General features: G+C 32.0%; 2 protein-coding genes across 5 annotated transcripts; both read right to left on the reverse strand.

Annotated features, from left to right (window-relative positions):
* Nucleotides 1-1,191: 1,191 nt before the first annotated feature.
* On the reverse strand, nt 1,192-6,647 carry LOC126756310 (uncharacterized). 2 transcript variants are annotated; one of them, XM_050469286.1, is made up of 9 exons: nt 6,480-6,647; nt 6,082-6,415; nt 4,375-4,511; nt 3,998-4,094; nt 3,750-3,940; nt 3,333-3,415; nt 2,988-3,035; nt 1,694-1,812; nt 1,192-1,438 (listed from the first exon to the last, which is right to left on the reverse strand). In XM_050469286.1, exons 1-8 carry the CDS (start codon nt 6,536-6,538, stop codon nt 1,790-1,792), a joined length of 972 nt encoding a protein of 323 aa, XP_050325243.1. In that variant the 5' UTR covers nt 6,539-6,647; the 3' UTR covers nt 1,192-1,438; nt 1,694-1,789. The 2 variants fall into 2 exon arrangements, with proteins under 2 accessions (XP_050325243.1, XP_050325242.1); XM_050469285.1 differs by lacking the exons at nt 1,192-1,438; nt 1,694-1,812 and adding an exon at nt 2,016-2,230.
* A 691-nt stretch (nt 6,648-7,338) lies between these two features.
* Nucleotides 7,339-10,607, reverse strand: LOC126756280 (uncharacterized). 3 transcript variants are annotated; one of them, XM_050469232.1, is made up of 3 exons: nt 10,406-10,607; nt 9,956-10,179; nt 7,339-9,406 (listed from the first exon to the last, which is right to left on the reverse strand). In XM_050469232.1, exons 2-3 carry the CDS (start codon nt 10,039-10,041, stop codon nt 7,654-7,656), a joined length of 1,839 nt encoding a protein of 612 aa, XP_050325189.1. In that variant the 5' UTR covers nt 10,042-10,179; nt 10,406-10,607; the 3' UTR covers nt 7,339-7,653. The 3 variants fall into 3 exon arrangements, with proteins under 3 accessions (XP_050325189.1, XP_050325187.1, XP_050325188.1); XM_050469230.1 differs by having other exon boundaries at nt 7,339-9,409; XM_050469231.1 differs by lacking the exon at nt 10,406-10,607 and adding an exon at nt 10,261-10,381 and having other exon boundaries at nt 7,339-9,409.
* Nucleotides 10,608-11,008: the final 401 nt, after the last annotated feature.

Here is an 11,008-nt window from a genome sequence, read left to right on the forward strand (position 1 = left end):
CTTTTCTTTTATAAAGTCAGCTAACAGCCAGCTTCCCTCGAGATTGTATAATGAATGTTCAATCACATCACAGCGACTTGCGAGCGACTCACATCATAGGCACCGTGCCTGCTTTTCTTTATAGAGTCAGCTAACAGCCAGCTTCCTCGAGATTGTATAATGAATGTTCAATCACATCACAGCGCGTTGCGAGCGTCACATTAGCACCAACCAAGCACCGTGCCTGCTTTTCTTTTATAGAGTCAGCTAACAGTCAGCTTCCGCGAGATTACATTATGACTGTTAAATCACATCATATCATGGCGCGAAAGTAACCAAAGCACTGACCAGGCACCGTGCCTGCTTTTCTTTTATAGAGTCAGCTAACAGCCAGCTTCCCTCGAGATTGTATAATGAATGTTCAATCACATCACAGCGCGTTGCGAGCGTCACATTAGCACCAACCAAGCACCGTGCCTGCTTTTCTTTTATAGAGTCAGCTAACAGTCAGCTTCCGCGAGATTACATTATGACTGTTAAATCACATCATATCATGGCGCGAAAGTAACCAAAGCACTGACCAGGCACCGTGCCTGCTTTTCTTTTATAGAGTCAGCTAACAGCCAGCTTCCCTCGAGATTGTATAATGAATGTTCAATCACATCACAGCGCGTTGCGAGCGTCACATTAGCACCAACCAAGCACCGTGCCTGCTTTTCTTTTATAGAGTCAGCTAACAGCCAGCTTCCGCGAGATTACATTATGACTGTTAAATCACATCATATCATGGCGCGAAAGTCATGTCCGGGCACCGTACCTGCTTTTCTTTTATAAAGTCAGCTAACAGCCAGCTTCCCTCGAGATTGTATAATGAATGTTCAATCACATCACAGCGACTTGCGAGCGTCACATTAGCACCAACCAAGCACCGTGCCTGCTTTTCTTTTATAGAGTCAGCTAACAGCCAGCTTCCGCGAGATTACATTATGACTGTTAAATCACATCATATCATGGCGCGAAAGTCATGTCCGGGCACTGTACCTGCTTTTTTTTTATAAAGTCTGGTAACAGCCAGCTTGCGCGAGATTACGTTACGAATGTTAAATCAAATCACGTTCTCTGTTCCCGCCATCAAATAAAATAATCGAACACATTTCAATACAAAAATAAAAAATTTACTTACGCACCCAAGTTTACCAATATAAAACAAAATTATTAGTCAACAGGTATATTTGGACAAACAGTTTTGTAGAACAAAATTTATAATTTTTAATTAAAAATTCATAAAAACAAATTAAATTGACAGTTTCTTATTTCATATTTATAAAATGTTTGAAATAATTCTTATTATTAAGAATATAAGTACGTATCTACAGTTTTTTTAAACAAAGATATATAATATCAATTACACTTAAAATGGATATTCCGATAAAAAGACCAATGACACCTCCGGCTGAAACTGAATAAATTATTAAATGTGAGTAGCAGTATGTTTATTTGAGTTAATGTAAAAGTTAATAGCACGTACATACATATATATATGTATGTACATACATATATATTTTATAATTTTTTTTACATGAGTATACATTTATATTACAAAGCATTAAGGGAAGCAGAGACAGAATTTTAATGTTTGGTTTATTTTGTGATTAACCTTCACTAAATGTTTTTATGAGTCTGTAAAACTACTTCTTCTTCAGAAAATACTTACCAACCAAATCTTGATAAGATTGCGTAACACTTCTTACACAACGAAGCGAGGGAACATTTTTTAGTTCAACTTCTACTAGTGCAAAGCTTGGACGAGCTATTTTTTTAATTTCGTTAGACCTAGAATTAACAAATCAACAATCATTCCACTAAAAAGATATAAACTAAACTATATATACATATATATGTATATATACATATGTATGAACTTAGAATATTACTAAATTAAATAATTTTATTCTTATGGTACTTAACAAATTATCATATACAGTTATGAATATACAGTTATGACATGATTAGTATAACATTTTACTAGATTCCATTTGATATATATTTGAACATTTGTTATATAGATAAAAAGTATAATATTTGTCATATTGAGTGAAGACCAAGAAAATTACTGTATTTCAAACGGCAAATTATTTGACTAGTAGTCAGAGGTATCTGTAGATGCAACTCAAATTAGCGATACTTTGTAAAAAGTATCTTGCATATGTAAATATGTATCTTGTTTTGTATAGATGACTAATCTCTCTCTCTGGAAGAATATATGAAAGTTTTTTCTATAAAAAATATATAACGATTTGATATATCCTGATTTTAAAACATTTTAACCCTAGAAAGATAACCTTATTTTATAGTACTGAAAAGATAAACATGTGCTTGAGAGGCGTACAATTGTAAATACTACATAAAGAAATACATAAATTTAAATAAACTTTTGTTTTTTTTACAACATCCACGAAGTTTTACATTATTAATAAGCAAATAAAGAGCAATTGCATGTTAATTTTTTATTTTTAAGATTATTTTTTAGGATTTTATAAATCCTTAGCAAAAAGTAACAAAAAATATATCTCTGCGGCACACGTTATCTTTCTAGGGTTAAACGGTTTTAGAATAATGAAATTTGTAACAAAAACGTATAGGTATAAAAGAAAATATTAAAAGTTTATATGTATATATATATTTCTTACCCAACAAACTGAAGCTTCTGCTCCGAACACGACGGATAACATACATATTTTTCTCTAGCAATTTGTTTTGCCTTAAAAGTTATATCCTCTTTTTAATTTCAATAAAAGATTAGAAATAAATAATAGCTTATGCAATAATAATGGGTATTCGTCTATTTTTTATATCAGACAACCCACACCGGATGTTCAAAAATTGCTCTTCTCTAAAATTTTAGTGTTACGAGAGACAAATGTTTTTAATAATCCGGCGTGGATCCACTCTCCGATAAAATCTTTTATAAATATACATATTTATTGACGTTTTAATATAATATTTACCTTTAGATATACATGTCATTCCTCGAAAATCACAAAAATAATTGAAATCTATGAAAAGAGAAGAAAATTCAAATTATTATATTCTATCTTTCACCCTGGCTTCGCTCGCTTTAAATTCCTTATATAATTTTCAAAGGTCGTTAACATAAATAAATAATTAACACATAGTTGTCCATGAACAGAAAACCCCAAAATTGTTTGATTTATAGAAATATGTGGAAGTCAATTTCAAGTTCTTTGTTTTATTTTGAAAATGTTTCGAGAAGATAATATAATATTCAAAATTTTATAGCTTAAGATAAGAAATTTTTTTTGAATCTATGGTAAACATTGTGTGAAACTTACATCTTATCGGAGATGTGAATAATGTGCAATTACAGTATTTTAACTCCAAAATAACTCTGAGATCAGACATGCATGTTGAAAAACTAAATATGAAAATTGTATGTTAACATCTGTTCGTATAAAGCTAAAGTCTTACATATCGTCACCTGAAATGCAAAATAACGTAACAACATTTTCGGAAATTTACAGTGGCATGAATGAAACACGAAATAAAATGGAACATTAGTGAAACAAAATTTTAATTTTGGTTAAAACTGGTTTATATCTGACCGCAGAACCTGAAAATGTTGAACATATGTAATATTATGTATGTAATTTGAAGTAGTGAAGCGTAATCAATAAGACACTCAATTTCAAATTTTTTGATGATACGATATTTTGCATTTCAGGTGACGATATGTAAAATATACAAATCACCTGTATTGATAAGTGGATCCATAGATTATTTCGTGTGGAAACTTGCATTTTCTTTTTTCAAAGCTTTCATCATTTACTGTCAAGCTATTTAGCATTTCTTCCATATTATAAGTATATCTTATATGATCCTGCCCTAAAGTTTGTGAAAGTAACCCGAAGTATGGTATATCCACGTTGCTATGTACATACATCTAAATTTGTTTGAATTAGTTCTACATACAATTTTTTAAGTATGTTACTTTGTAAACCTCGTATTTCCAAAGTGATTCTTGTTTTAGAAAAAATTTTAATGATTTTCTCGCTTCAAACGGGCTAAGTCGTAACGGCAACTCATCTAAATTGCGACTATTATTTGATAAAAAAAAAATTTTGGATTTAAATTTATATATTGCTTAAGTACATACATTGATACTCGGACAACCAAAAAATTAAATATTTTGAATTGTTAAGCAAACCATGAAAAATGTGCGAACATATGCGCATACATGTAACGTGATAAGGAAAGTTATTATGCATATACATATGTATGTACTATTGCAAAATATATATGTATGTACGTATATCCTGCTTTTCTATTGCTAGAGTTTCTATATGTGCTACTGTACGATGCAGAAACGATGCTTACTAATCCATAAAATTATTGGCTAGAAAGCAATAACCCATTTCAAGATCATGAAATTTAAATATTTTGGCGCAGTTGTGTTGTTTATGTTCCAAAAATGTGATATCTGTTATAATGGATTCGCAGAATTGTGTAAGTAACTGAAAAAAATAAGTTTTTAGAAAAATGAAATGGATAAAAAAATTCAAAATATGCAGAATACTTAGCAAAGATATTTTAACAATAAAACTTTAGAACTTTTTTAAATTTTTATTTTACTCCGCCTATGTAATTGAAAAATATCAATATCAGTCATAATGTAATCACGCGGGAAGCTGGCTCTATAAAAGAAAAGCAGGCACGGTGCCTGGTCAATGCTTTGGCCACTTTCGCGCCATGATATGATGTGATTTTACAGTCATAATGTTATCTCGCAGGAAGGTAGCTGTTAGGTGGCTCTATAAAAGAAATTCAAGCACGTTGCCTGGTCAGCGCTTAGGTGACGCTCGCACCGCACTGTGATGTGTTAGCTGATTCTATAAAAGAAATTCCAGCACGTTGCCTGGCGCTTGCACCGCGCTGTTATGTGATTTAACAGTCATAATGTAATCTCGCGGGAATCTGGGTGTTAGCTGACTCTATAAAAGAAAAGCAGGCACGGTGCCTGGTCAATGCTTTGGCTACTTTCGCGCCATGATATGATGTGATTTTACAGTCATAATGTTATCTCGCAGGAAGCTAGCTGTTAGGTGGCTCTATAAAAGAAATTCAAGCACGTTGCCTGGTCAGTGCTTAGGTGACGCTCCGCGGTGTGATGTGTTAGCTGATTCTATAAAAGAAATTCAAGCACGTTGTCTGGTCAGTGCTAAGGTGACGCTTGCACCGCGCTGTTATGTGATTTAACAGTCATAATGTAATCTCGCGGGAATCTGGGTTTTAGCTGACTCTATAAAAGAAAAGCAGGCACGATGCCTGGTCAGTGCTTAGGTGACGCTCGCACCGCGATGTGATGTGATTTAGCAGTCATAATGTAATCTCGCGGGAAGCTGGCTGTTAACTGGCTCCAAATAAGAAAAGTAGGCACCGTGACTGACCAGTGCTTAGTAAAGTAAGCACCTGACTGACCAGAGCTTAGCTAAGCTTTTCAATTATATTCCTACGTATTTCCAAAACAATATTTCATTGTTAATGTTTCTCAATTTTGGTTTCGTTCATTATTAATTGTTTGGAAAATATTGTTATATTTTAATTGTGTATGGTTATTTACCAATTTTGCCCAGTTTCACACGAATTGATAGACACATTTTGTGAAAACCATTCGTTTCCTCATCCCAATCATTTTGACCTTATATTATATATGAATGTAAGTATAACATTGACCTAGTTTAGTCATAACTAGATGTAGCAACATCCCTTAAGTGTATAAAACTTGTATACTCTATAAAAATTCGCGGTATTTTCAGTTTGTTATCTGGTATTATATCACTTTTACATATGTATATTATAGTATAATGCAATAAATCTCATATTTGGCAAAATTATTGCGATCATTTTTTGGAATGTGTTAAAAAGCTTGAAACTTAAAACACATTTCAAAATTGTCCTTATATTTTCATTACGATGATGAAGCCTTGTATGTACTATTTTCTTATTTATTGCATTATCCGTTTTTTTAAATACATACATATGTAGAAATGCACTTATGCAGCTGAATATCGATCCGCTACTTACTTGTTTTCTTGCAATATGAATATTTACTCCACAGGTTGAATTAAAGGCCCTGCAGTAATCCTCTTTGGTATTAATGTTAGTCGGTGTGATGAATAAATAATTATGAATATTTTTTATGTAATTAATATTCTTTTCATTCAGAAAGCGCATAATTTCCACATTGGACCGACTTTTAGATAAACAAATTGATACAGATGGGAACGTAATGTTCCAGTGTAGAAATGAAGTTTCGACGCTTATACTTATAGAATCGGAAAGAAACCTTTTTAACATTAAAATACAAATTACTGTCATATTCCAACATGAGATGCCTATAACAACAATCCAAAACAGTCTGAAAATTCGATCGGTGACACTTAATTATGCAAAATATCATATTAACAATGTATATAATGTACCTGGTCGTTGTATAAAGCTGGAGAAATTTTTTATAAAAATTTATGATTAAAATCACCATACTTGGGATTAAACAATTACTAGAAATCAAATATGTATTTGTTTACTACATATAGTTTATGTATTTATATGAGGGCTTGTGTCTACTACTCTACTTAAGTATCTGTAACTGTAAGCCCTAATAATTTCCAATTGTTTAAAAGCAAATATTTTTCGTCATTCGTGTGTGCAAGTGCATGCGTGTGAAAGATGGCAAACGAAGCCACGCAAGCATAAGTACGATACATGTACATACATACATATGTTTGTATTCGTACAGATATTATATTGGCGGACCCGCGCAAATGTAAATATGCCCGTTAAAGTGATTGGACCAGTGGAGTATTTCATATGTGTGATATTGGAGTACTCCATAAATGCGCATTTGTGACGCAGCCATAAACTAAATCATGTTTCTGCAACCACTCTTTTTTATTGTTCATTGGTTCATATTTTAACAATATTTGTGATTACCTACACATGACTACATGTTAGGAAAGTGAAAACTATTTTTCAGTACGAATATCACGCGACATTATACAAGTTTTCGCTTTATTTTCCATTTTACTTTATTCTGCGCGAATTTCCTGCCTTACGAAGTGGAAATGTGAAATAGACCACATACTCATATATACCTATATGTATGTAGGTGATATGTATGTACATATGTACATGGTGGTTTGGTGTTTTTATAGAGATTTACTTATATGCTTATTCCTGAGCTGGCATTCAATGTGAAGAAACGTTTTCTTATTCTCCAATTTAACACAATAATATCATAATTTTACTATACAGTGCAATCTTTACAGAAAAATACGAAGCGCCATTGGTGTTCTATCAAACACCTAATCCAGTTACTACCTCCACTCGAGCTACCCTTGCTTGATGCCTTCGTACATTCACAGGTTTGAAATTTCCCGATAGCTATTGAGAAACATTTTGTGTAATTTCAAGTGGGCATCGGTTGTTTCGTACAAGTAATGCTCGTAATCCTGTGATATACAATTTAAAAGGTAAAAAATATTTACGCTTCCGTGATGGGCGTGCAAACATAAAAATATGGAAACAAGTAAAAACTCATATTTTTTTCTTTTTCAAAATTTATTATACATAAAATGTATTGTTTATGGTAATTTTTTATACCTTACGAGATTCTGTAACTTCTTTAAAGTATGTAACTATTGGCAGCTCTGCAATAAATGCGTTACTTGCCTTTGGTAAATTACCTATTGAATTTGTGGTATTATTTTTTGGAAATAACATTTTTACGCCACTTATATTTGATATTCTCATTATAGCGGACTCCGGTGTGCTACTTGCCAAGGGTGTAGTCGACTGCAAGTGAAGGTTTATAACACTCCTTGTTGTATTCATTTGTACTATATTGGTTCTTTTATTGTGTCTAATTAGTTTTGATCTACTAAATGTATTTGTCTTTTTATTTCTTAGAAGTGAGACTTGGGTCGATGTAGTAAATACCGTTGCTATTGTTGAACTAGTCGTTTTGTTACTATTTACGTTGCCTGAGCTTTTTTCAAATGAAGGAGTCCATCTAAAGCGGCTTCTGCCATGAAATTTACCCTTTGCTTTTTTCATCTTTCTGCCAACAGTATCATGTAATAATTCCTGTTCTTTGGTTTGTGAAGTCGGGTTTGGTTGTGAAGATACATAATTCTCCTTTTCTTTGATTTTCGGTTTGAAAGGTCTTATGGGGGTCGGCAAAGCAGTTGTTTTTATATTTCGATTTTTATTTTTCAAACTTTCTTTAAAAACTAATCTCTTATTATTTTGAATAAATTTACCTCTTCTATATAACGGAGGATAATTGCTGGTTTTATCAAGAACTGATGTTTTTTCTCCAGAATAATTTGATGTCTCTACAGCGTTCCAAATAGCGGTAGTTGAAGTATTGTCTAAATATGGTAATTCGGTAATAGGCGTAGAAATGGTTCCAAAAACCACTGTGGTTTTAATTGGATAAGAACCTAAAGTGTTTGTCGTAGTCTGTAGCGACACTTTCGAAATAAATTCTTTTAAGTTCGGTATATCTCCAGATGCACAATGATTATTTGTTTCTAATAATGCATTTGAACAGTTGTTTATTGATTGACCGATGACCCAATTTTCTTTTGTAGTATCAACACTTGAATTCTCATACGAATGTAAATATTTCGATTTATTTTTAGTTTCATTATCGCTGATAGAATATTTGACAGCGTTATTTGAATATTCAGGAAGTGACGTATGACTTGAAGTTATATATTGAGTTGCGGTATTAGATCGGAGAATTTTGTAATTTATGATAGGGTGACTTCCATTATTTTCACTTTGATGTTTTTGTTTTTTAAATAACTTAAAGTGTGAATAATTGGGCGTTCGTGGTGTTGTTATAGCATCCCCTATAGTGAAATAGATGTGAGACGTATTTATGGAATTCGGAACCGTAGTAGCGTGAAAAAAGTTATACATAAACGTATTCCTTGTGCTATGTCCAAAATATTGTATATATGGATTCCTTGTGGTAGTCTCAAATTGTGAAATATTGGAAATGTATTTGGTTTTAGTTAATGAAACTTTTTGAACAGTAGTTGGAATAGTTGGCATTTTTTCGACGCATAAGGCCAATTCATTTCCATGAGGTATATTCAAATTATGGGTGTTAACACAGTTATTTTGAAGTGTTGAAATCGTAGATAGAATTGGTCTACTTAAATATTGCTCACGATTCTGCAAATTAGCTCTCATATTCTCTTCAGATAACAAGAAATAACTGGTTCTGGGCGTTGTTTTTAATAATTGATTGAAATTTTTATATGGAAACATGTAGTTAGACCATTTCATATTCTTAGTCGCTGGTAAATTGCGTAGCGGAAAATATCTGAAAGGATTTCTACTGTAAAAAAAAAATTAAAAATTATCTCATAAAATTAATCAAAGTAATACAAAATAAAAAACGCTCATTTGCGGGTGACGACGCCAATGGCAAATAAAAGCATTTAATTTACATTAAATATTCTACCGAAACAAAAAAGTACATGGGGACCGAGATATTTCGAAAGAATTCACTTATGATAAGAAATGAGGCAACAAAAACCGTTATTTTTATTTGATTAATTGGATCAAGTTCAAGTGAGCTTTTGTGAAAAGTTAAAAAATATATATATGTACATCCACATACATATGTACATATGTACATACATATCTAAAATTCATGCCGCTCAAGAATAACAGAAAAAATATTTTATTCTGACACAAGTGTTGTTATTGGATTTCCCAAAAGATTTGTGGAAGTTTTCAGAGATCTTACTTTCAATTCTAAATCGTAAAAACTATTTTAGAGCAGAGTAAAGCTTCTTTAATTCTTTAAAATTATCGGTATTATTCTACATACTGAACATAGTTATGTATGGAAATGTATATCTTCGTCCTAAGTGATTACCTTTTGTCGTTCGGATTCAATGTTAAGATTGCTCGATATGGATATTTTTTAGAAGGGAATAAGTGCACTCTTTTCCGCCTCCACATATGATTGGGATAGTACACAGATAAAAAAGGCAGTTGAGATCTCTCATTGTTATGGCGATAAAAAGATATTCCGTTCGAGTTCCGATCTATATGATCATTAATTACTGTTAGAGTATTAACATATTTATATGAGCAGCCCTGTAAAAAAAAGAATTTAATTATATCATTCACACATTAACTACAAACACAAACAGATATACATATATAACATTTACCTACCGGTTAAAAATCGTTACTTTATATATTTATTTATCATGCGCATAATGATGGAAATATATATATGTATATACAAATGTATCGAAATGTATTTTCTTATGTAATTGATATGATGTTCGAAATAAACAAATGACAATGACGCAATTACAAAGATAAGGTGTTAATGGCTCCACTGTGGTCAGTGCGTGTCTTGCGTTCTGCGAAAACACTCTAGCAGAAAAAAGACGTTACTGAAGGAAACTGTTTGATTCCTTGCAGTGAAGAAGCGAGAAAGGTCGGAGAGATGACTTAGTTGCTCAATTGACGTTAATTTGTGAACCGACTGCACACAGCAATAATCGCTTACTATAAAACATACAACATCAACCATAGGAAGATACATACATACTTATGTACATATATTATTCTTGTTCTGATTATATTCAGTGGTTTCTATTTAAACAATACACAAATCTAAAATATTGTATGTACATATATCGTTGGATTAGTGTTTTTACACTGTATCTTACATTTGCATACAATTGCGCAACAAGAACGATACAGCGGTAATGTATCGTATGATGTATTTTGAGTATTTCTTTAAATTTCGATCCTCCTAGAAATGAACTTATTACTTTGGTACACTATGTAGATAAGTATTTATATGTTGAGAGAATGAACACTTTACGAAGAGGATTCATCAAAGAAAGCTTTAGTAGTAAAAGACTCTTCAACAACGTTTTTTACTTATTTGCATTGATTTTGTTATATT

The sequence above is a fragment of the Bactrocera neohumeralis genome, chromosome 4, assembly GCF_024586455.1.
Source record: "Bactrocera neohumeralis isolate Rockhampton chromosome 4, APGP_CSIRO_Bneo_wtdbg2-racon-allhic-juicebox.fasta_v2, whole genome shotgun sequence".
Taxonomy (NCBI): Eukaryota; Metazoa; Arthropoda; class Insecta; order Diptera; family Tephritidae; genus Bactrocera; species Bactrocera neohumeralis.

What these genes read in the sequence shown, in the direction of transcription:
- LOC126756310 (XM_050469285.1), bottom strand. Translation starts at nt 6,538, where the DNA reads ATGGTGATTTTAATCATAAATTTTTATAAAAAATTTCTCCAGCTTTAT. An exon ending in AATCACTTTGGAAATACGAG is followed by an intron (nt 3,941 to 3,997) that starts GTTTACAAAGTA and finishes AAACAAATTTAG; the next exon opens with ATGTATGTACATAGCAACGT. An exon ending in GGATCCACTTATCAATACAG is followed by an intron (nt 3,416 to 3,749) that starts GTGATTTGTATA and finishes TTTCATATTTAG; the next exon opens with TTTTTCAACATGCATGTCTG.
- LOC126756280 (XM_050469230.1), bottom strand. Translation starts at nt 10,041, where the DNA reads ATGTGGAGGCGGAAAAGAGTGCACTTATTCCCTTCTAAAAAATATCCA. An exon ending in TTGAATCCGAACGACAAAAG is followed by an intron (nt 9,410 to 9,955) that starts GTAATCACTTAG and finishes TTTTTTTTACAG; the next exon opens with TAGAAATCCTTTCAGATATT.